This window comes from Chelmon rostratus, chromosome 13 (assembly GCF_017976325.1).
Source record: "Chelmon rostratus isolate fCheRos1 chromosome 13, fCheRos1.pri, whole genome shotgun sequence".
NCBI lineage: Eukaryota > Metazoa > Chordata > Actinopteri > Chaetodontiformes > Chaetodontidae > Chelmon > Chelmon rostratus.
Genome location: NC_055670.1, coordinates 22,934,900 through 22,961,304, shown reverse-complemented (window position 1 = coordinate 22,961,304; position 26,405 = coordinate 22,934,900). Strand labels below are relative to the sequence as shown.

Genomic DNA, 26,405 nt, shown 5'->3' with positions numbered 1-26,405 from the left:
CCTGCTCTGCTTGACTCTTGGGTGTCACAGGAGCCTTGTGCATTGGCTGGTCTGCCCTCGCCATGGCTGCGTGGCTGTCCCGGTGTGCGATGTGGAGGAAGGGCCCTACCGCTGTGACAAGAGCCTGCTCCAGGGGGGTTAGAAGGATCTCCTCTGCCCCGGAGCCCCTCTCTACCTTCCAGGACAAGCCTCGGACAATAGAGGACCTCCCACGTGTCAGCTTCTTTGAGCTGATATACAGAATGACATTTCAGGGTTTCCACAACCGTTTGCATGAGCTGCAGGTAGGCCTACGTCATAGTCCCTGGATGACCCTCATATACATATTCAGCAGGTTTTAATCTGCATCTAAAAGTGTTGCATGATGCTTCCAGAAATCCCTGATATGACTTCACTTTGGTTGCTGTGTTGAGAGGCTGACAATTTTGATCATTTCCCTGCATGTTAAGGGTGGTTATGAGTGACTGAGAGACGACGTGAAACAGAAACTGTGAGGCTGGTTGCCTTAACAATAGCTGCTTACAGCAGCCAGTGTCAGCTGACTCTCACAGAGGAGACGATTGTTTTCCCTCTGCAGGACTGCTTAATATCAGGTGAACAGCACTCCGTCTTGCTCTCACTTGCTCACACCCGATACTGGTTTTATACTAAACATGCAATGCATTCTTTTAATGCAGTTTTTTTTAACATAACGCAGTATATTTGCTTAATGGCACAAACATTCAGACTTTGTTGATTCTAACATGCCACAGGCCGTTATGGGGCAGCAGTTTAAGTTGTTATTCTTCTTCTTCGCTCCTGCATGAAGAGATTGCTTGCCACAGGTTTCTCTGATAACTCATCTATCTTGCGTTGTCTTTGTTCACCATCAGGTCTATGAGAAACAGCTTTACGGGCCCATGTACAGAGACTGTTTAAACACAGTGTGCATCAACACTGCACAGCTGCTGGAGGAAGTCATGAGAAACGATGACGCTTTCCCTACACGGGGAGACATGTCGTCGTGGAAGGAGTTTCGCGACATGAGAGGATTTGGCTACGGGCCTTTCACAGAGTAAGACTATTAAAAGACGTAATGTGCATATCAGTGCTCCATTCCCATTCCCCTGCAACCACACTTGTAATACCTTCTCTCCAGGGTTAAGTCATGTGAGGGGCATGGATTGATCCTGACCTGTTCAAATCCTCAGCAGTCTTTTCCTATTGGGTTGGTGGACAAATATGTGTAATACATAACATGTTTTAATTAAAGTATCGAAATTCAATTCAGTATTATAGAGAACTGAAGCAGTACATATACGTTGGCCGGGCAACTGACGGCAAAATATGTTCTGTGATTCTTGCATCACACTTTCAACCTCAGTCTTAATGAAGATCATGAGATGTGGTGGGATGCTGAACTTCAGATAGTGGACCTTGAGGAGTGTGTTTATGTAAAGAGACATATTTTTAAAAAGAAGATCTGATGATGTACTGCTGTCAGATTCAGATTAGATGTGGACAGAAAGAAAAGAGCTGTAACTCCAAGTAGCCCAGTATTCTTTTTTTAGGATGTTATTTACAATGCAGGCCCGTAGTTATTCCTACATTGGGTATAACTAATCTCTGGTGTCTCCATTTTTATTGCCACGAGTCGTCAATTTTGGCATTCATGTAAATTCATGAATTCATGGCAAATACGAAGCTGAAGTTTGGAAACCTGAACTGGGGAAGTGATTTATCAGCTTTTGTCTCTTCCTGTTCTCAGGCATGGGGAGAACTGGTACAACTTCAGGACAGTGCTGAACAAGCGCATGCTGCATCCGAGGGATTCTGCTCAGTATGGTGACACTTTCAATAACATCATCACGGACTTCTTCAAGAGGATATGCTACCTGCGTCAGTGCAGCCCCACGGGAGACTTGGTGACCAATGTGAACCAAGAGTTCCATCATTTCTCACTAGAAGGTTTGAAGAAAACGTTCAAGGTCAATCAGTTGCATTGTGCGTGTTTTTTTAAATCTTATGCGTTGGTTAAATTTTTTTTCTCATGATTTCACCTTTGCTGCTCAGCTATTGCCTCCATTCTGTTTGAGACAAAGCTTGGATGTCTGGAAAATGAAATCCCTAAAAGTACACAAGACTTTATCAACTCAGTGTCCAAGATGTTCTCCAACAACTTCATCGTGGTGTTGTTGCCCAGGTGGACCCGCAGCATACTTCCCTTCTGGGGGCGCTACATTGCGGGCTGGGATGGCATCTTCAACTTCGGTGAGTTGTGAAGGAGACAGACACAGCTGACGTGTTAGTTAGGATGAATTGCTCCACTTTTTATGAGTAATGATGAACAGAGTGAGACACCGTGTGTGTAAAGCACTTGGATAAGCAAAGTCAGAGTGTACAGTGAAATAAAATGTGACAAAACTGTGGACATAATGTGGCTGAAAAAAGTTTGTTGTTTAACACCAATACCAGTATCACACTGCTCTCAGCACAGTTAACAGCTGCAGCCATCAGACGGTTATCTTACCCGGCCATAAAATCAGTGTCTCTTTTCAGCTTTGGTTTCTGGATTCATGAAACAAACCAGATATAATAAGTGTTAATAAGTGAGCTATAAATAACTATTTACCTTTTATTTTACCTTTAAAGTGAAGCAGAAATATTTCTAGTTTCTGTTTTGAAAGAGCTACTGTTCATCTTTTCTTCCATTTCTGCATTTACAGCCACAAACTTGATTGACAAGAAAATGGAGTCCATTCAGCAGCGCTTGGACAACAACCAGGACGTGGAGGGCGAATACCTGACATATCTCCTCCAAAACCGTCAGCTGAGCATTAAAGATGTGTATGGCAGCATCTCTGAGCTGCTGCTAGCTGGAGTGGACACGGTGAGTGTGGTTCTCTTCCGATTCCCACAGAAACAAATGTTCTTGCAGAGTTAAGCCAGGATGTTGTGCCACAGTCGGTGTGGAGACTCAGGTGGCTGTAGTACACATGGTTAAACTGCCGTCTTGGGTTCGGATCTTGCATATTATTCTGAACCCCTATTCCAAAAAACTGCAACAATGTGCAAAAAATAAATATAACAGAATGTGGTCCTTTGCTTCAGTCAAATTGTGAGCAGCAAATTAAACATTAACACATATTAATATAGCCCAGATATAATAAATATGAATATTATCTAATTAATCATTTCACACTATTCCTGCTTCATTAAACCAACATTCTTAAAATGACTGATTATGAAATGTCAAAATATAAGCTGGGCTGCAGGGCTGTTACTCAAGTTCACATTCTCTTCTGCATCTGCATGTGAGGTATATGTTTGTTCGGGTTTTTATCTCTCTGCCTGTTGACTTGATAACATTTGTCTGTTGTCAAGACCTCCAATACCCTCACGTGGACTCTGAGCCTGCTGTCCATGTACCCTCAAAGTCAGGACAGACTTTATAAAGAAGTGTCCGCCTTGGTCCCAGCAGCCCGGATACCCTCTGCTGCAGAGGTCTCCGAGATGCCGTATTTAAAGGCTGTTGTGAAGGAAGCGCTGAGGTGAGAGAGGTTGTGGTGTGATGATGGCTGATTTTCAGCTTCCACTCAGGCATCAGCGGTGTTAAAAATATATACAAGCCCAGATGGTGATCTAGATTTAAGGGCTGACTGTTTACTTTTATATTTACTTGTTCTGCACCATTCAGCAGCAACATCCAGCCTAGACCAAAGCAAATGAAATGATTCCCTCTTGTTTTGCAGGATGTACCCTGTGGTTCCTCTGAACGGACGGGTCATTTTAGACAAGGATGTTACGATTGGTGGATATCAGTTTTCAAAGAATGTGGGTCTGCTTGTTTTATCAGACTTTTTGTTTCTATTTGCATTAGAACGTCATTATATTGCAAAGAGAAACCCCTGTAATGTTAAGTAGAAAAGTAAAAGTCTAGCATTGGTATTAACTTTTAACTATTACTTGTATTACTACTAAGAATTTTCTTCAAAAACACAAAACAAACACATTAGATTAGGGTTTCATATTAGATCCACTGTTGTTTCTCCAGACTTCTTTCACATTTTCTCACTATGCCATCTGTCACGATGAGGACACATTCCCAGAGCCGTTCACATTTAAGCCAGAGAGGTGGCTCCGTGACGGCCGTGAGAGGCCGAACGGCTTTGGCGCCATCCCGTTTGGCTTTGGAGTGAGAGGCTGTGTCGGCCGCCGGATCGCTGAGCTTCAGATGTATCTGGTTCTGTCTCGGGTGAGTGATGAGTAGGAAAACCCCTTGCAACATATATACTGAATACACATGATGGGATGTAGAGCCTGATGCCATCAAACAACAGTGAAACACTGCTTTAAAACCAGGCAGAAATGTTGGAGGAAACAGGATCACGCAAATACAGACAGATAGATACATATTTTTATCTGGTCGTTTATTCTTGGCACAGCATATGAATATTCTTATTAAATCTTGGTATTTCTCCATAACATCAAATATGAGTTGAAAAAGTTACCAAACCACAAAGAGATGACACACTGTGAAGTCATTCCTCCAGAAAAGACACCACATTACACTGAATTGTTAGCGCTTCTTAGGGTTAGGCCTTTATTTTCTTTAGGAGGAAAGCATAATTTAAAACGCTGCAGTTGTGCCGCTGTATGTGCAGGTTATAAACCAAGTGATTTCATTAATGAAGTAAATTTGAAGCTGCATTTCTAATATTTTTTGCTTCTTTTGACCACAAGAGGGCAGCAGAACAAGTGGAAAACAAAAATCTTTACTACAACAACGTAAAGCTGTTATGGTAGCTAACAGTTGCAGACGCAGAGCTTAATATATTGTGTTTCTGGCCACCTGACAAACTAAAATAAGACACTTCAGCTCTATTTTCTATCTTTAGCTGCTAAATGTTCCTGTATGTAAGGGAAAAGGACTGATTTAGAGCCTTTAAATTAGCTGCATGTTGCTGAAAGACAAATTTAGTTATTTTAGTCACATGGGCAAAAATCTCGGTTAATGCAAAACCCAGGAGACCTCATTCAGCCTGGCCGAATAATAAAGTGGCTTCTTCTTTCTTTTCTCTCTAGCTAATCAGGCAGTTTGAAATCAAACCAGACCCGACAATGGGAGAGATTAAATGCATCAACCGCATTACTCTGACACCAGACAGACCAGTAAGCTTGCACTTTGTGGACAGAGGGGGTGGAGGCACAGTTTGATTTGGTTTGAATGCAAATGTTGCTTGAGAATAAAACACGCTGAAACTGTTTGTGTATGTTTCTAAGAACGTCTGATGTATCGTCAGATACCGATCAACACTTTGAGGAGCTACTGAGCATCAAGCAAGCAACAAGGATATGCCTTGTTAGAAAGATGACTTAGATGTTGAGATAAGAAATGAGAAAACAGAGTAAGAATGTGATTACATGGATTTCCTGGAAACATGCTTTTTCTGAAATGATCTTTGTAGTTCAGTAACATCGAGGAAGAGTCATGACCTGAGCTTCAGGCTTAGAATAAAGAGTGAAATAATAAACAAGGGAGAGGAAGGAACGTATTTAAAGCATTTGAACCATGTTTTCATTGTGTGTCAGATGTCAAACCTTCACTCTGTATCAGACAATAAAGCCTTGTACATTGTATTCAATGCTGAAACTTACATTGCCCGACTTCAATACAGATGTGGAAAGAAATAATCAGTAATGCGATGCGTCTGAAGAGGAATCTCCATGATTGCTGTATGTATGAAAGCATGAAAGGATTTATTTTAAACTGCAAAAACAAACATGCTAATGTCATATATACACCACATCAAGAAGGAATACACACCAGAGCAACGTAACATGTTAAATGCACGGCTAGGCCACATACTGAATGGAGCGGACCTTCACAAAAGCACAGGTGTACCTAATAACTCTGACGACTGGCTCTGTTCCATTGTGGTGAGCTCAGCCACTGGAACACCTACATGGACTGCAGCCGTGGTTGATGTTATTAGTTACACCGTGTTTGAGAGGTGAAACCATCCGCTGTGAGAGCAGTCTGCAGCCGTGCCTTCAGATGAAACATGTCAGAACAGTTTGTTACAGGCTGCAGCTTCTCACCTCGTCCAGTTTGCTGCCAACCTTCATTCATATGTTTCTGCAAACTCTGGACTGGATCACTACCAAATAGTTTTAATAAGCCACTTCTGCAATATCTATAGTATGTGTAGCTTTGCCATGCATAGCAAGTATGGTAATGTATGGTTAACAATAGGAATAGGTGTTAGTGTTGTATGAGACTGAATGAACTGCACCATCAAGATCAATGCACCATATAAACCTCACACTACATCCTACACTGGCGCTGAATGTTGCTTTCATCATGAACAGCTAATGCAGAATGGTGAAACAAAGAAATGCTCCTTTCATTACATGCACCTGTAATTCATTACATTCATTAAGTAGGCTTTTTTAAAATGATATTCACTTTGATGTATCAGTGGAGAAGATTTCAGTGTCCAAGCAACCAGGTGGTCTAAGATGGTCTAAGGTGTGCAGCATGTAATGCAATCCCAGCATCCTCGGTTCAATTCCAACAGCGGAAAGAGCACAGATGTAGCAAAAGGCATGAAATCTGTCACACATGCTGGCACAGAGACCACCTTAACATTATTAGTTACACCTGTGCTTTACCTGCTGCTACAAGTCATAAAGCCTGCTGGGGGTGTGGGCAAAGTATAGTTACTGTAGTAACTACTGTGCTGTATGTACCACCATACCAATACTTCTTACCAGGGACAGGCACGGACGTAGTGAGGGGCTGTTGCTCGCAACTGAAAAGAATAACTCTAACCTTAATCAACTGCCATTTTTTTTTCTAGGATGGCGACAGGAAGTCATATTTGTTTGGGGTTAGGTTAAGGTGCTAGGGTGCCTTCCAGAGCATTTGATATGAGCATTTATCTGACAGCTTTACTTACAAGTTACTTTTCACATTATGATTTTAGACAAAAATAAATAAAATTAGATGAGCTTCTTGATTTCAGTGCATTTTTCAAGACTACACCAGCGGCTCTGGATCATTTTGTCTTGTGATCCCTAACAAAAAAAGGAGTTTCTAGATGGGAGTGCTTGTCACATTGCTGATGTTCATTGGTTGTGAGCAGTTCCACCAAAGAGACATTTTCCCTCTAAACTTCTTACATGGTTTCATTTAAATAATTGTTTGAATAGTTATAATTTTTAATAACGATCAAAGAGGGGAAACTGTCCAATATTAGTACAAAAAAAGCAAAGAAGTGCCAAAAATGATAACAGATTTTACCTCTTTTGTCTCCCATTAATCATCTCACAACCTCTCAGATTGATCTTGAGACCCTGTGAAGGGGCCTGACCCCCAGGTTACTAAGCTATAGAAATGAGCTAAAACTAGGTCCAACTGAACCAACTACAACTCTAAAATGCCACTTAAAGAATATAATAATCATAATGTCATACAATAATACTATATCAGCCAGAAAGGCCTTTTTTTAAGGACTTTTGTACTTTATAAAGGATCTATTCTTCCACCACTGGAAAAAGGCCCATTATGCCATATGATGGCTTCTTCTTCCTCATATCTGTCTGTATTAGTCCTGAACAATATTTCATCCTGAGATTTTAAATGATTATTACAATCTCTACCACGCTGGCAGCTTCAGTGTGTTCCACTCTGGTACTTTTTCTGTCTTTGTTTATGCACATCTATTCAGTATTTATTTCTTTGCACTATTATATAAATGTTCAAATATAGTCAAACTCCTGTATGTCTTTGAACAAACACTGGTCCAATAAAGTTGATTCTGATTCTGAATAATGATCGTGATGCATCTTTGTTACCTAAATATCTTTTTATGCAACAGAATCCCAAAAATATTAAAATGAAAACTTTAATGAAATATAAAAAGCAGATAATTGATAGTATGGTTCTGTTTCACAAATCCCCAGCAGGGGGCAGCATAACTGCATGCAAACTGCCTTCACCAGTCAGACTCGAGGGACTCCTGCACTGCGCAACCACTGATCTCAGTCCAGTGGTGTGGTGAATCAGCTGGGACTGGAGGTCATCTATGAGCCCAGGTCGCATGTGGACTTTCAGGTCAGTTTGTCTCGTTATGATGCGCGTGTTCTTCTCTTGTTGTCTTAGTGTCACATGTAGAAAGTGACCAGTTCTATAAAATACGAGAGAAAAGGGACTTTTAGGCCAAATGGACACCAACTGATATGAAAACAGACGAGAAAAGAGTTATTTTCTTTTACACTGTCCGGGACCAAATAAATACAATCATATGAGATTCTGTTCCATTTGGGGGGGTTAAATGTTTGCACATGTGAAGGCTGTTAAACAATCAGTCCCCTGTCGTTTTGAGTGACAGCTTGAACCGCCAATCACAAAACCATATGAAAACACAAATTTAAAAGGTGTGTGAGAGAGAGAGCAGCAGTCTCCATGCAGCTGCCTGCAGGCTACCTGTTTGTCCTCCGCGGCGTGTTTGCAGAGGAAGTCACCTCACCTCAGTGAAACTCTCAGAAAACTCCCTCAGCAGCTCCCTTTCAGCGCTCAGCTGACAGCGCAGTGATGTCAGCCCGGCTGCGCGCATTTGTCGCCTGTCTGAGCGGAATAAAGTCACAATAACTGCGCCGCAGCAGAAGGGAGCCGAGCGGGGAGGCGTTGGATGGGTTTGGACGTGTGCGCTCTGGCTTTGCTCGGATGGGATGCACGGTGAGCTTCATCTGCTGTGAAGAGGACTTTCTGCAAATGCCTGTGTACCACCATGAGGAGGAAGAGAAGAAGAAAGAGGGACTGAAAAAGGTAAGAAGAAGCGGCGGCAGGAGAAACGCGCGGCAGACGCGAGTGTGCGTCAAAACACGAGCTGTCTGGAGTTTGTTCAGGCTGTTTTCACCCCACAATCAAAGTGTTTATTGGCATTTATATGCATGCTTTACAACCCAATTGACCATGTTTATGTCGGACTGGGATTAAGATAAGAATTATCGACCTTTGGTTCCACTTGACAAACAAACGTCTCCTGAGTCCTGTGAAAGGACCTGCGGACTCTCCACAGCAGCAATGAGCGTGTTTGAGCCAGTTCACACGGCAGAGCAGCAGAGAAAGCTTGTACACAACCATCAATCCAGGTGTATTGTGTGTCTTAATACCTGCTTTGACATTAGGCATTCACTCAGTGCTTCTGAGAGTGAATGAGGTAAACCATTCACTCTAATGACCGCCAAGGGCAACACTGAAGAGTCCAAGTTCAGTCATGCTGACACTCCATGACAAAAGGCATGGATCATGAGTACTGTACCTGGACTAATGTCATGGAAATAATTGACTTTTTCTTCCCCTCTGCTGGCGCTGGTGTGTCTCTGTGGGTTGGCCGGTCAGTTAAAGGTGTGTAAGTTGGTAAAATTTAGCCAGAGGCTTTAATTTCTGTCCTGTGGAATGTGGTCATTGACCTCTGACCTGCACTGATCCCCCCCCACTTCACTTTTACACACAGTTATTTCTAATGTGATAATCAGCACTTGTGTTCCTGTCAGAGTGAATTTAACACTTTTGGATATTTAAAAAGGTCTTACAGCTCTGTATGTGGATAAACAACACTCCCATCAGCACCACAACTCCTATCACAGAAAATCCTCACTGAGCATTGTGGCTGTAATCAGCCTCCGGTAGGTGAGTTTGTCACAGTTATTCTCTTTTGACGTGGTCTTTGTCGTGATCCGGGTTTCCCAACGTTTTCTGGACCTGTCTATGGTCAGGCCTGGTCTCTTGTCTTTTTCTCAGGAGGTTTGGCTAATATAAAACTTGCACCACTAGAGGCTGGATGTTTGAGCTATTTATCCATGTCATTTAGCCATTTAGTTTTACTTCTCTGCTCACTTGCAAACTAGCTTTCATGCACTTGCAGTTAAGAAGGTTTAAAACTGACTGAGGTTGGTGGGAGGTGGATTCTGTGCAGTTGGAGTAATAAATAATAAATGGGCCATAATTAAAACACTCAATTTGGCTGTTTTTTCCCCCTAAATACAGATATGTGGCCGTATTCTTATTCTTATCCAACCATAATTTCTGTTTTTCTTATCTGAGCTATTCCACAATCTGTCAAAGTACCCAAAGGCAGCTGAACCCCTGTGGTACAAATACCCCTGGTTGGGAGTCTCTGGTCTAGATGACACCTTGTGTAGTAGTTATGTGGATGGAAAAATCCTTTTAATGCCGTTATAATACACGTTACTGCCCACCACTGCACAGATATAATGCTGTATATTCTAACCATAATTCCTGTGCTGCTGGGAAGTAACACTGAAGAGACACTTCTAGACATCTCGTATGACTTTTCCTGGATACGCTGACTTGTCTGGTGGCACAGACGAACAGCTGGCACCGAGGCGTGCGGGGCTGTGGGCGCACGGAGAGCGGTGGGAAATGAACGCTCCGACTCAGCCAGCAGAGCTGCGGCCGAAGTAATGAAGTGGTGCTAGAGGGTTGAAAATAGTCACTGAAGTGAAGAAGCCAAGCGTCGGTCATGCTGTGTCTGAACAATCAGCATTCACGTCTGATTTTAAGGGAACGTTTTCGAAGACGCTTGAAAAATGTGGAGCTGCTCTGCAAGAGCGGACTGAAGACTGAGACAGAATTCACTGAGCGCTGCAACTGTTCACTGGCTTATCTTATATGTGCTGTTTTGCATATGAACTTTGCTTCTGAACTTTAGTGCTGAATGTCTTTCAGGCTTCTTTATCTTGCTTTTCTTTGCACACCGTTCGCCCCTTCCTTCATGCTGATGTTTGTGTCGGAGGTGTGCTCAGGTGCAGACAATTGGCTCGCTGTGGTAATTGCTTCCTTGTGTATGCATGATGCTTGTGGTTTGTGTCCCAGATGAGGAGGAGGAGGAGGAGGAGGGGGGTTGGGATGCTCCTGTCAGCGGCGCTCAGGGAGGCCCACGGCGCAGAACTTTGAAGAGCGATAACAATCGGCCAGAAAGTAAAACCCTCATGTAAAACCAAAGTACACAACCAAGTCTTTGAACCAGATGAGGGGGTCTTGAATAGGCTTCAAGAAGAATGTGCGCGGTGTGCTTTTGAATCCATGGGTTGTTGTATCATGGCAATACCTGAGCTGACAGACAGCTGGCAGGAGAACAGAACACAATCTAACTGCAAAAAGACACATTTGAATGAAGTAAATGAAGTTGATGCATTATAATATTGGGTTGGCAGAGCATGCAAACCACATCAGGGACAGACTGGAGAATACCATCCTATACAGAAACACAGCTGATGGATTTTAAATAACACTTAGAACTTAGAATTGTGATTAAAAAGGTTCTGATTGGGTTCTTCGTTTAACTAAAAATTGCATGATCCAATTCCCAAAGCTTGGTGCTTAACCTGTCTTCCCATTGACTTTGAATCACACTGCTCTAAACACACCCTGGGAGTTCACATGTATGAAAGACGCAGACCAGAGATAAATTAAGAGTGTATTGGATGCCCATGCAGTGTCCATGCGTCAGTGTCTGCTGCTGTGTATGTGGGGAATTGTTTGGTAGCCATTTGAGCCTGATAAACTGACAGTGTATCGAGCCTCTGCTTGCTGCAGCATTAGAGGGGGTGTGTGAGGTATTTTAAGTACATTTCACTTGGTCTTGAGATAAAGTTGCTGTTTAAATGAAGTCCGTGTCCCACCATTCGTCTCATGCAAGCGAGACTAAGAGTCAACACATGTGAGGCTGTACTTAGGCACAGCGGTGCTTTGAGCTAAATGCCAATGTCAGAATGCTAACATGCTGATGTTTGGCAGGCATAATATTTACAATGTTCACCATCTCAGTTTAGCATGTTAGCATTTGCTAATCATGGCTAAACACAAAGCTGAGGCTGATGGGAATCTCATTAGTTTTGCAGGGATGTTGTCATAAACCAAAGCACTGGACACACTGAAATTTTAACCTGGTGCAAAAGTCACGAGAACATCAAGTAATTAGGATTCATCCTCTGAGGACCATGAATGTCTGCACAGGATTTTATTAAACATAAAGCAGTATTTTATTATTTTGTATTTTTAAGGACTACTGGCCACATGTTGAATGAAAGTCTGCTGTCCAGGGATGTATAGCCTTAGTTTTGTTCACCAGCATCGTAGGAAAAAATCTGGCTCTCTTTGGTTTTCTATTTGTTTCGTTGGCTGTCTTTACTGTTGCTTGTGTGTGTTGGCTCTGTGTTTTTTCACAATGGCTCAATCTACAAATGGTTTAAAACGACCTCACTGTGTCAGACTTTTTAGATCCAAACCATGTCCACACAGCAGAAGCCACATCCCTTTTAGTAATAAGTTCTCCTTCGTCTTTGCTATGTTGGGATGACTCCTGCTCTGTATTTACAATCTCACTCTCCATCTTTTCTTGTCACTCTGTTCTTCTGCAGCGGTTTGCAGACCAGTTTAGAGGTGCGTCACCGCCACCAATTGTTGCTCTCGTGTCACATGAGAACGTGGTAAGCAGTCCAGCTGCCCAAATTGTGTTATGTTGTGAGACAGCTGGATTTGCAAGATCACGAAATCATGGTAGAATCCAGCCCTGAATGGCTGCATAGCCTGCCCCAAATATATACAGCAAGGGCTAGCTTATGTTTGCCAAATCTCTACCTGCAGGAACTCTTGCAGGAGAGTTCATCTCCAAAATACTGCACATAGAAAAATCTTTTCCTGTCGTTGGTCATCTTGAAGTTAATTTTCACTTATGTGAAGCACACTTTGAATAATCACACTATGAAATATTTTAGACCACATTTGATTGGAATTTGGATATTACGTCATTCGAATGTAAGTGCATTTAGAGTTCTGGGTTTTATCTTTTGCTTTTTTTGCATACAGTTATTCCCTTTTATGCAGATTAGCTCATCTGTGCATGTGAACAGGCTCAGTTGTTAGTATGTCTGAACCTAAACTCCAATGTAAAGCATTAAAATGGAATATTTTTCAAAAAATTAAGTTCTGGCCTTTAGGCACAATTATATTTCTTGTTCCACATGCCGGTTACTATGGCAACAACGTAAGAAAGAAATTAAAGAATGAAATATTAAATCCAATATTTAGGATACAGTAGGTATCTGTTTGTCAGCCTTCAACTGGTTTCAAGTAGTGAGCAGACCAAACTCTCCACATAAGGAACATCGCTCTTCCTCAGTAAGAAACTAATCCTCATTTCAGTTTGATGCCTGTCAGGTTCAGCTCTCTATCTAACCCTGTTTCTGAATTCCCACCAAAGTGTCAGACGGCAGGCTGGGGCTTTCCTGGGATTTGAAGATTTTCGATAAAGGTATGCAGTGAACTGAAAGTTACCTGCCGCCCCATATTGCATTCCAGTGGATGCTTTAGCTGTGGGGAAACAGTGTGTCCTCTGTGCTGCGTCTCTGGGGAGGCCTATCATTTCACTCCTACCTGCCGGCGCTGACCTGCACATGGGCCGCAGAACAAGACCCTCTCTGTGTGTTCCTCTGTGGAAATGTGCCCAGTGTGTGCTTGACCCGGGAGAGGGTTGTGATGCCTCAGCAAGGTTAACCCCTGTCATTTTACCTTTTAATGCCTGTGCACACAGGAATTTAACCTTTATTTCAGAGTAGGAAGCGCCTTTAAATAGACCTGTTCTTTACAGGGCAGTCTGGGCTGAACATGCTGAAACGTATTTATCTCGATGATGATAATGTAGAGGATGCTAAGAGAAGATATCAAACACACTGAGTTAAATTGTGGTGAGCTGCATCCATAGTTTGATTGTCCACGTACCTGCATCTGTCTGTCTTGATGTGGTGAACCTCTCCCATATGCTCCCCCAAACAGGTTAAACCAGCAAATATTATGATTTCACGCATTTTTTCTGCTAATCTGCATCCTTACCAACAAACCTCCCAGTAATGCGATCCAGTTGCTTTATGAGAAACGTGCAGAGAATGAAGAAACGATCAGAGCATCTCTTTTATAGGTATCAGCTAAGCATTCATGAATATCTGTGAAAGTGCAGATGAACAGGAACACAACCGTACTCACAAGCTCTGTCTCCATCAGGGTGTTTTTATGCAAAAATTTGAAAAAACTTCCTCAATTTCTTTTTACATTTGCTTGAGGTGGTTTTTGCCTTTTTCAACATTTACAACTCGCCCAAATGAACAGATTCCTGCAGGCCTCTCCATTTTCTTCTCAGGTGTTGTCTCGTGTTGTTTCCAGTTTTCAACATTCTTCTTCTTCTACTCTTTTATTTATAGCCATGCGTAACGTATCTTATACCACCAACTTCTGATGAAACTACGCTTCTTCGTATCCTCGTTTATTTCCTCCAAGGTGTCAGTTTATTTTATTTTATTTTTATTTTTTCAGTTTGAAACCCGTCAGGTGTTTGTTGACAGGAGCTCCAGGTGACGACCGAAATGTCCAAACTATTAAGTATAAAAACATCAAATGTTTGTGTAAATGTGGAGTAAACGTGTGGCGTGACATGTTCAGTGCATAGGTTGTTCCATCCAGAATACATCAAGGAATGTGGGTATGTGTGTTAAATTCTTCAGCTCGAGCCAACAGCTAGCGTGGAATCGTCTGATAATTTGAGCCTTTTTATCCATTTTGGAAGTCGACGCCTTTACTTTCAGTGCATTGTGGTCAGAGGATGTGTGAATCCGATGAGCGGATATTTCTTTTCCAAACAGCCTTTCAAGACATTACTGATTCGGTGATGCGTAACGTTGCCCACAAAGCCTGTGGAACAAGAAGATAAAGGCATACAAAAGGCGTTCATTGAGCTTCTTAAAGTGTCTTTAATTCACTTGGCAATGCACAGTGGATAGAATGACAGTCAGAATGATAGATTAAGGCACAGGGCAACTGTATTTTCCCCCAGAGTCACGGTTGTGTGCCCCTTTTCTTGGAATGTAAAGCAGAGGCCTAACTTCCACCTCAGACCTTGTGGCATCAGTGCAACATAATGCACTCCGTTTAGCCCTATACCATCCAGCCTCTATGGCTTTGTGTGCCCGTGAATGTGGCCTTTATTCTGCAGTTTTGTTGATATTTCTCTACGTTTTGGGGGGGGGGATTTTCTTGTCTTCTCCCTAATACTTGGCAGGGCGATGTGGCATTCGCTCTTGGCAACGTCCAAATCCCACAAAGTCTCACTCTGGGGGCCTTTGTAGCCATTCACAACACTTCCGAGTGATGGACAGGGAGCTCGGCTCTCCCAGGTCGCATCCCTTTCGCCTCAAAATGCGTCTTTTGTTGATATTTGTGGCTCCTCTTTTTTCCCGGGGTGTTTTTCACCAAAGTCGGATGCCACGGGGCTCCAAGGGTAATTACTGTGACAGTGGAGCAGAAGTTAGGCTGGGCTACCCAGGTCGCCCAATCATGTTTTCATCATCGGGAGACTGTTTTTCTTTGGGGACGTAATAAATCCCCCCTCTGACATGCTGCATTTACTCTGAATACACACAGGAAGAAAGACCCCAGTTTTTTTTCTCTCTCTCTCTATTTTGCACCAATGCTTGTAACAAGCTGAGGCAGATCATTGTTGCTAGTTCGCCCTCACTGGTTTTAAAAGGATAGGTTTGCACACTTAGGCATTCCACTGTGGAGGAATTTCATAGGTATTTGCACTGGAATGTGGTTTCTCACTGGACTGGGAGGGGAAACTTAATGGCTTTATGAAATGAAACCATAAAATGTCTAATAAACATGCACAGAACGCACAATTATCTGGATAAATTTAAGACTGTGGCCAGTGACCACTGCACTGCAGATGCATGCACAGTGAACACATTAATATACTTCTTTATTAGTGTTTTTGGAGAAACACACCCCCTCTCTTTCCATGTGTGTCTCTCTCCTTAAAAATAACACAGGGGGACACAACAGTTGATTGTTCTGTATGGAGAGTTTGTCATGCCGGTATTATTAGTAGAACAGGAGTAGAAACTCAATAGCCCTCCATAAAAAACCGGCACATGTTCCACGTTCCCGTCCTGATCCCTGTTAATGAGAGCGGGTGTGTCCCATCCCGTGCACCAGGCAAAGGAATCTTTAATTAAATCACACTCTTGGACCCGATGCCGCACATGTGTCGCACACGCCCCAAATCCTACACAAGCATCACCGGCGTGCCACACATTTCTATCTTATACACAGGCTGCAAGTTTATTTACGGTGTCCCCAGGGCTGTGTTCACACTAAAGCTGAAAATATACTGATTCACACATGTGTGTGTATATATAAGGCGATAAAATGATACATAACATGAGACGATGAGCATTTGCCTTCAGATTTAGTTCTATCTTTTTATACTTTGGTGACTCTCCCTGTAATGTCTCTGGTTGTATTGCATTGTGGGCAGTGGGCAATTTCTAGCATCCATGTGATGAAGATCCATTTGTCAGGTACTTTAATGTTTTCCCAATCAGTGCAAAGTAAAAATCAATATGGATTTGAACTTTTTTCACTTCCAGTCTGGGCCAAATGGTTCCATGGTGCAAAATTCACATTCTAGTATATACAGTCTGCTTTCATATGCACATTCAAAATGCTTGTGCTCGCCGTAGCCATTCGTCCCGTCCGTACTGGACTCCTGTTAGCTTTAGAAGAACGTTTTGCTTGTTATGCATTTTGCTCATAAAGAGAACAGTAGATTTTAATCTCCCATCTCTTACTGTCTAACTGTTTTAAAAAATGATCTCTTCAGGGCCGCTCTGAACAGGAGGAAGGATTAAAGCCATCAGACATTCATATAGGCAGACTCGGCACATATTTTATCCCTCAACATTACACCATGGATAACATTACAGTCAGTGGTAAGTGAATGAAATGAATTCAAAACAAGTGACAGAAGAAGATAAATAGTGTTTCTGTTACTGTTAATAGTTAAGTGAGTGGAAGACGGACTTATCTCAAACTCATAAAGTTAACGATGAAAAATTTAAGCAAGCTTTTAAAGCATTTTAAGCAATATTAGTCCATTATTTTTATTGTGTACAATTTTACGGAGTTGGAGCTCTTCGATAACTTTTACCGAGGCCCCTGACATCAATTAGCTTGTCAGGGCTATGGCTTGTTCACAGCCATCGTTGGGAAAGGCCAAGAGATGCACATTTCAAAGCTTTTTTTAAATACTCTGACTCCTCAAACCTTTTCTCAACAATCAGCAGTGATGGGGCTCCTCTAAGCAGCTGCCTACACTCTGAAAAATAAAATGAATGATGCCCACAAAGCAGGAAAAGTCTAAAAAAAAGAAAGCAAAACACATTCAGGTAGTTGTTTCCTCAATGTAATTAAGAAAAGGCAGCTAACAGGGACAGTGGAGGTCAAGAGGAGGTCTGGAAGACCAAGAAAACATTCTGAGAGAACTCAAATCCCTGTTTGACTGCAAAAGACCTTCAGGAAGATTCAGCAGACTCTGCGGTAGTGATACACTGTTCTGAAATGCACAAATATGAGCTTCATGGAAGAGTCATTCTGCATCCTCACCACAAAATTCAGCGTCAGAAGTTTACAAAGGAGCATCTAAACAAGCCTGATGCATTTTGGAAACATGTTAAAATAGAACTTTTTGGCTGCAATGAGAAAAACTATGTTTGGAGAAAAAAGGGTGCAGAATTTCATGAAAAGAAGTCTTCAGCTGTTAATCACAGGGGTGGATGGATCATGCTTTGGGCTTGTGTTGCAGCCAGTGGCACAGTGAACTTTCAGTGGAGGAGGGAAGAACGGAACTAATTAAGTACCAGCAAATTCTGCAATCAAGCATCACACGGCCTGAGAAAACAAAAAGCTGAAGAGGAAAAGATGATGCTTCTGCAGCAGGATAATGATCCTAAACACACCTCAAAATCCACAATGGCCTATCTGAAGAGGGCCAAGCTGAGGGTTTGGCAGTGGTCCTCAGTTCTCAACCTAAACATCACTGAAAGTCTGTGGATAGACCTTAAAAGAGCAGTTCATGCAAGACGGCCCAAGAATGTCACAGAACTAGATGTCTTCTGCAAGGACGGATGAAGAATACCCCCCAAACAAGAACTGAAAGACTCTCAGCTGGCTACAAAAAAAGCCTTTACAAGCTGTGAGACTTGCTAAAGGGGGTGTTACTAACTGCTGACCATGCAGGGGCTCAAACTTTAGCTTCAGGCCCTTTTCTTTTTATGTTACTTTGTAACTGTAAAAGGTTGAGATACAAAGCTAATCTCACGTATTATTGATGAAATGTTTGAAAAAGAGGTCATTTCGCCCGAACGTTTTCATACTGTGAAGCCTGACTGATGCTGGACGTTTGAGGCAGATACTGAGGCTGATATGTGAGAGTTAAAAAAAGACAATGTTCATGAAGAATCTTCATAAGGATTCTAATATATCTAATAAGTACTTGGTGGGACATTTTACATTGGGAAAAACTAACTTGCAGCTTTTTGGTGGGCAAACTATGTAATTCTTTGTTGACATGCAGTATATACCTATACCAATATGTTCACTTGCTATATGTAACTCTCACCACAGAGAAGCAGCAATTAGGATTAAATAGGAGCGGCAATAAGGTATCGAGCATGAAAGCCTTTTAGTCTTAACGCAGACCTTGCTTCTTACGTTCTGCGTGGACTTTCCCAGACTGCAAGAATAGCATATTGGATTACCTAAATTGGGGGGTTTTACCCTTTAAGCCCATTTCATTTTACATTACATTAGTCACAGAAGTTCTGAGAACATAATCTGCTACTACTCTGCCTTCTGCGTGCCTGTCTTCCTTGGCAAGCCTTCATGGCATGACTCTGAAAATAGCCCGAATGCCTCCACATCATTGTATTGTGTTGTCGAGGGCTGCCTGTGACTACGCACCAGGCTAATATGTCCTCAGGTATGCAAGTTATATGCTTCTTGACAAAGTAGGATAACTAGACTGATTCATAGTTGATTGGTGTCACATATCACTGCGACACCAACCTGACCTGCACCGTGTGGCAGTCAGAGGAAGGTGTTTGTCATTAAATGTGTGCAGATTCTTAGTTGGCTTAGTGCATCCTTCAGAAAATGCTTACTGTTTTGTGCAGCCCTTTAATTACATAAAATATTTGCTTTGTAAATGCTAATTATTAATTGCATCAGGATTAATAAAAAGACACCGTGAGAGTGCTTCACTGCTTTGCTCTCTCTGTCCTGAAAGGCTGGGCTGCTCCCATCAGAGATAACAGTAATGGGCAGTCTCTGCTTAGATAAAGTGCCTTTAAACACTACTAGATGAAACAGAACAAGCTGATTTTAATGCACTATCATGCATTATCAGTTAGCAGCTCCCACCGCTAGAACACTTATCACTTCACGGGAAAACATTCCTGGGATCTCTTTGTCAATCCTGTAACACCTGCCTCAGACTGAGATTACTATTCGCAGGATACCATATAGCTTCCACACTAAGGGCCACTCCTTCACACCACCCAAAACGAATGTAAGCTGCCAACAAAGTCTTGAATTGTTGTTAATTGCAGGAAATCTTAGAACATTGCCATTGACTTTTCTCCAGTACCAGAATAAGTGCTGAGATTCTTGTCACGACCTCCGTTTAGATTTTTAACAGCTCAACAATGGGGCAAGCGAGTGACTGTAATTCATGACATTTTCAGCCTTAAAGATGGAAGGTTTGTTTCACACAGCGCTGTAAGTGGTGCCAGACATCCATCAGTGATGTGCTGTTATGTGATGCTTCTGTTAGTATGAGGTCGGTAAGTTGGGTCAAACGGCATTTTCAAACACGTTTTGTATTGAAAACTGCAACAGCTGTGTGAGACACTAGAGGCCTTCATGGGTCCAGATTTGACTTCAAGCTAAAGCAGAATTCGTTCATTTTGAATGCAGTCAATGAAGTCATCCTCCATTCGTGTAGGAAGTGATGCTGTGTATTCATCGGCTTGCCTCTACTGCCACACATGAATGACAAGCTAAGTGACAAGCTAATGCTAACAGAAAATCCGTGATTTTTCCATCTATGGTGTTGAATCCAAAATGCTTCCACGCGTTACTTCTCAGATGGTTTGGAGTTCTGATTATCGTACGGCACGGCACTCTGGTTTTATCTATTTTATGTCAGCAGAAATATCACGAGATGCCAACAATAGTCTAGTTTTCTTGACAGGGCAGCAGGCTGCAGCGAGTCAGACTGACAGTGCCGTCTTTGAATGCTCACACAGGAGTACAAGGCAATGAAAATTTTTAATTTTACCAAGTCTCAGATGCTTATTTTGTCCCCCGTTAGAATGAAGGTTCAAATTTCGAATAAAAAGTGAAGCCCTGGTTCGAGGATAATTAGCAGCTCAGTCGCGACTCTGCTCAGATTCACTCCAACATCAGCGATATCAGATCTGACACCCACAACAATATAATGGGACCCGGCCTTAAGCTGTTTAGGCTGTGGTGTGGATCCAGCCTGACACATGCTCCGGGTCAAGAACCACAACAACACTGAAGTGTTTCAGAGTGAACTTTAACTTCTAAAATTAAGTTTTTAACTTTCTAAAAAAAAAAAAAGTCCCACACTTGTGATATATGTTGAAGGCTCAACCAAGACCAGTAGCTAAGAATTATTTGAAAACACTCTTTGGTTCACACCAGCTGAAACCAGCCTTCCACAGTCTGTGCACCATAGATCATTTCTTGTTTAATTCAAGTCTGTTCAAGTCTAGAGCTCTGCAGAAATCAAACACATCAAGATGACGGAAATGTTTGCTTCGCATTATCTTAGACACTGGCCAAACATTTGAATTTCCACAACTCTTTTATCTGCCGGGGAAAAGCACGTGACGCTGTTTGCTCGGCGTCTGGGTGGGTCTCTGCCATGTTGACTGGGGACGAGCCGACATGAAAGAAAAAGGAAGACGACCAGTAAACAGTGAACACATTCCTTCTCCCGAACCGCAGCCTGTAGCCAAAACATGGACAGAGTGCTGAATTTTATCTGAAGACAGTTTTCTGAAGTCCTCCGGGCACTTCAGAGTACAGCTCATGGCTACTTACAGTACTGTGATTTTAATGACAGTGTGCTCTGTAACCAGCAGATGGGGACATTGCCATTGACTTTTTATAAGCGTTAAAATTGTGATTTACACACCTAATTGCTCACAAACGGCCATAGATTTTAAAGGTGACATAATCAATGCTACATAAATGAAAGTGTTAGATTATATATAAAGTTGAATGTATGGTGTTCTTGACAATACAGTTACTGTGTTTCTAGTGTAACTCTTCATTTTGCAGATGTTTGAGACATCTGTATAACTTTCACTACTGCTGCTAACAAATACTGTACTGAGGCTGAGTTGCTCTTAAAGCCCCTGGAAAATATTTCTCTACATTATTTATTGATGATTGAATAAGCAACAACCAAAGTTTAATGTTGAAATGATTCAGTTCAGAGTTTCACACACAAACATTTAGACCTTCTGCTTCGTCAGGACTGTGTGAGTGCGGTTTGATCAGATTTAATGGCAGCACCAAAAACAACCCACCAACTGTCATTACGCTCTGATTGAAATACTGCTGAGCTCCGATTGGGTCACAGAATTTGTGACATAATGATAACGAACTTCAAACCAATGAGAAGAGATCTGAGTTACTTGGAGCAACAAAAGACTGGGAAAGTCCAAAAACACCTGTTTGGAACATTCCACAGGTAAACAGGTTGATTGGTAACAGGTGATAGTATCATGATTGGGTTTGAATCTTCCTGGAAAGGCTCAGTGGTTCACAGCGAGGATGGAGCGAGGTTCACCACTTTGTGAACACATGATTGTATGAAGGATGTTACTGCATGGAGCACTTTGTTGACACCTTTTTCATGGACTGGACTTATTTTAGCCGTTCAAAGCGACTGGCATCAGTAGGAACGACAGCCAGTATTAAGACAAATGTTTCCTGCGGCTCCTAAAGAGCAAATGTTACCAAGTTATAAAACTTTTCAAAAGAGAAGCTCCTTTTCTCCCGAAGCGCCGAATGATTCCAAAGTAAACACTGTTAAGCGCTCCCATGCCGAGGTGGCGGCTGCGTAACGTCCCATCGCTCTCCTGCAACAAGGTCTGTTTCTGAGAAGTTAATTCAATTAAAGCAGACAAAAGGCCACTGGCACCAATAAAGTTTGGGTGAAATGTGAAGCCATGCGATGGACACACACGCAGTCTTGTCGCCAGTCAAGCGTGATTTACATTTGCATAATGCCCGGCCGCTGGGCAGGCTCGCCGTCGCCCTGGGTTACAGTTGGTGCTGTGGAGGAATCCGGTGCCGTGTTTAGTGGGTGTATCGTGTCTGAAGCTGACAGGCGGGATGTCCTCACTGCCGTTACCACACACAGACAAACACACACACACTTTCCTATTAATACACTTGTAAAACTTCCTAACAGCTATAAACCCGCACCTTGACCCTCTTATCTACAACCTTTATCTAAATCTGAACTTTAATTGAATTTATTAACCATAAACCCAAATCCTGACACTGAATAACCTTAACTGGAAGAAGGACTTCAACTTTGAAGAAACCTAATTGTGGTTCCAGCATTTTTCAGCTATAAAAAAGTCCTTTCAATCAGCTCCAGACATGAGACACAAAGCAAAACTGCAACGAGGCCTGATCTTCATCATCTTTACCCAGAATTTAGATGGATTGTTGGCAAAGCAAGTTTGTAGAAGACATGAAAGACACTGAATTCAAGCTTAAACTCGTAGGAATATGATTGACAGACACAATAAAGGTGATAATGTGACCCACGTTTGTAGAGAATTTATACATTTCCTTTGATCCTTTAGTCACATTTATTTTGACTCTAAAGCTACATCAATTCACACCTAATTGTAATACTAAGGAAGTAAAATTGAAAACTGTGAGCTCTCTGTGTGGATGCACTGGAATAGAACATATCGCTAGCCCCTGCAGAACATTGAAGTCATGCTTGCATTAGCTGATTAGCATCAGATGCCTCATTCATGCTTCACTGTCAGGTCTCATTCATCAGCTGACTACTAACATCCAATCAGATCCAAGCAAGTTTTGGCGATCCCGAAGGCTCAGGTGGTTTCAGGCACGGACATGACATCATTTCCTCTCCTTGTAGTTTTGACACATTTCACCAAATTCCATACATACAGAACATGTGAGAGCCCTGTATGACTCACATGTTTCTGCATGTGTCTTCTGTTCCGACACTCCTGTCTATAGTGATAATGTAGGAAATTTAAGAAATATTTAGGGCCAATTGTTGCCCCTACTGTCTAAAGAAATGGGTCATTTACAAAACTTTGGGGTGACTTTTAAAGAATAGCAATAACATAAAGTTGCTGTTTTTCATGTGCAATGAGGGCAGATCCACACATTAATCACCACCTTGTGCCAACATGAGTAAATAAAGCATACTGTTGCCATTGTGCAAACATCTGTATGTATAGAATATGATCAGAAAGACAGAAAGCTTTTCTGCCAGAAAGTCCTGAAGGCAAACTTCCCCTCTTGTGCGTGCAGCACATGCCACAGCCTCAGGTGATTCATAAAATGACGGACTAGCAGCTGCAAGTAGTGTCAAAAGAGCCAAACTGAGTGTAATATTTCTCCTTTATTGACGCAGCTCTGGAAACGACTGCAGTTTAACATTTTAGTCTGATTTATTTCATCCCCAAATTTATGGCTGCTGACATTTTGAACATGGATTAGATACTTTGGGACGCTGTTAGCTAGCAGCTCCAGACTAAAGACATTTTAAAGTCTCTAACGTTAATATTAAGCATAAGAAAATCGATGATGCCTGTTTGACACTGAGCTGAATACGTTTGTACCTGCTCGCTTCCTTTAACAAAGTTGTGACCAGCTTTTAGCTGTCTGGTTTGGGTGGGCATGCTGTTTGCTGGGGGTGGAGTTAGTGACAGCCCAGGATTTCTGTTGCTTTCTTCAGTAACAATTGGAGCTCTTTTAATGAGATACTTAATGAAGATATAGGCCTTAACTAGTTTTTCTCCCAGTTTTTGTCCCTCAATCGCAGTTTAAGGCCATTTCAGAGTTATTGGCGTATCTTTGCCTTTTGCCCCTGTTAATTTCCAATGCTGTGCACGCAAAACACTTGCGAAACGGCGCCAAAAATGCATCTTGCCTCTGCTTTTAGAGGCTTTTTGTCCAACTGGAAGAAGACCTCATGAAGATGTGGACATACTGGAGATGTCCCCTGGCTGGAGAGCTCCTCTGATTTCTCCAGGAGGCGTTGGAGGATGTGCCAGGACGTGCTGCTTGGTTTCATTTGCTGCCAGTGATGCTCAAACCTGGATCAGTGGCAGAACCCAGTTGGATGCACAGAGCTTTCTTGTTCCTCAGTGATGTGCACCCCTGATTAAAAAAAAACAAAAGCTTGCAACCACAACATTTTGTGCAGTTGTTCAAATATTTTTTCACTCATTAATGTTTTACCAACTCAATCTGTCTTTATTACTCGCTATCCCAGGACTGTGCCAGCATCATCCCACATACATCATTTTTTGCACATGTGTAACATGTAGACTGAATATCCTCCCAAAGGATGTTCTAATCTGTCAGTAACACCACTATATTTCCTGGAAATCCTCTAAGAGATGACTGAACTCCTGAGGGAAGCTAAATAAACGTTTAAGGGATTTAGTGAGGACATCAGTTGTTTGCTTGTGTGAGGAGGAGTCCCTCAAGGTTTATCTGAGGCCCCATGTTGACAGCCTGGCCATTGGCTTTAGCTTTAACACAAGTGGCTCCTTAACAACTGCACCACCTGCACTCAGAGCAAGTCGCATGGTTTGGTCTGACATTTGGTGACTGTGGTGAAAAGAGGCCAGCAGGGGGCAGTCAGTGTTGTGATTTGGCGGTGCAGTAAACCTGCTGCAGTTATCCGTACCAAAGAAAAGACCCACTGTAATGTGTTGTCCATGTGGTTTAATCAGAAATGACAAGTGTGAGCTCATGCAACATGCGCTTCCAATTTAAACCCATGCCTTCGCCTTATCCCCAGCACACATGGCAGGGAGGGCTACTCGCACAACATGCAGATCTTTCACACACTCCTCTTGGCAGCAGCATTCACGGAGGCCTCACTCATGGCTTAACACTTTGAGGAGCGATAACAATCGGCCAGAAAGTAACCCCCCCCCCCCACCTATGTTAAAACCTAAGCACACAACGCAGACTTTGATCCAGCTGAGGGGGGTTTTGGAAGGGCTTTAGGAAGAATGAACCGTATATGGCTTTGACTCGGGCTGGCAGTCTTAACAGACATAGTTAGGATCCCTCCCTCTGCATACGCATTGACAGAACAGATGGGATTCTTTTATTTGTGTTATATCTAACATTATATGATTATTGATTTATGTAAAGCACTTTTTTATCTGTATGAAAATGAAGTTCATACATGCACACCCATGCATAAAGACGTATGTATACCATACAGTGTGAGCGTGCTTGCAGAAACGGTTGAATTTTAAGATGTTGGTTCAACACAGACTAGATTCAGTGTAACCAAACGTGACTCGGGGATTTTTAATAATTAGTTAATGAAAAACGTGTGTGGAATAATTAGATTGTGCCTCGTGGGTCAGTGTACTGTCTGTCTGTGTGTGTGTGCGCACTCTGAGGCGAGCAGGCTGCCGCTGATCTCCTGCAGAGTAAATATCACTTCTTGTAAAAGTCGTGTGGAGAGGAGGAGAGTAAAACCGGAGGAATGTTCATGTCCGATGCGGCTCACGTTCGTTACTCTGCGCGCTCTGCTTCCTCCTCCCTCATGGCCGAGTGGCAGTGAATCTGTCGGGTCCGAGTTGGTTTCCATTAAGCGTCTGCTAAAAAAACAATAGAGCCTCTGGTTTAGTTGGGAGTTACTCGGTTTGGGGGGACCTGTTGCAAAGGGGCGACCTCTTCACCTCAGCTGCCAACGCCTCCAGTGTATTGATTCATTTGCCTCTTTATAGTTGGAAAAACCCGAAAGTAAACGCAGTACTGATCCAGAGCCTGTTCATTTTATCTTATCTTCACTTTACTGAAAATGCAGATTAACTTATTTATACATGAAATGAACTGAAGTTGAATTAATTTAATCATAGTGATGACGTGGTTCCACGAGTCACTGTTTCCATCACATTTGTCTTTGCCCCCTCAACACTCTTAATACATCTGTGAAGCTGATTTTTCAGCAATACTGGCTTTGGCTGCAACCATCGGTGCACTAATCGGTGGAAGTCGTCAGGCCGCAGACAGTCTGATGAAGATGAGCTGCTTGGGTTTAATGCAGTTTTGATTTTTGGATTTAGTGTTGTTTTCTTTAAAATCCCTGAAGCACATGTCAAAACGCGACACTGACATTATGTTGTGTTCGTTCTTGCACACAAAATTAACTTTCTTC

General features: G+C 42.3%; 1 protein-coding gene across 2 annotated transcripts; it reads left to right on the top strand.

The window, feature by feature from the left end:
- The first annotated feature begins 62 nt into the window (after positions 1-62).
- Positions 63-6,096, top strand: LOC121616186 (sterol 26-hydroxylase, mitochondrial). Of its 2 annotated transcripts, none has more exons than XM_041950875.1 (9): positions 63-284; positions 873-1,054; positions 1,748-1,947; positions 2,053-2,250; positions 2,706-2,869; positions 3,364-3,530; positions 3,732-3,813; positions 4,034-4,234; positions 5,065-6,096. In XM_041950875.1, the coding sequence occupies exons 1-9, from the start codon at positions 63-65 to the stop codon at positions 5,194-5,196; spliced, it is 1,548 nt and encodes a 515-aa protein (XP_041806809.1). In that variant the 3' UTR covers positions 5,197-6,096. The 2 variants fall into 2 exon arrangements, with proteins under 2 accessions (XP_041806809.1, XP_041806810.1); XM_041950876.1 differs by lacking the exon at positions 63-284 and adding an exon at positions 483-593.
- Positions 6,097-26,405: the final 20,309 nt, after the last annotated feature.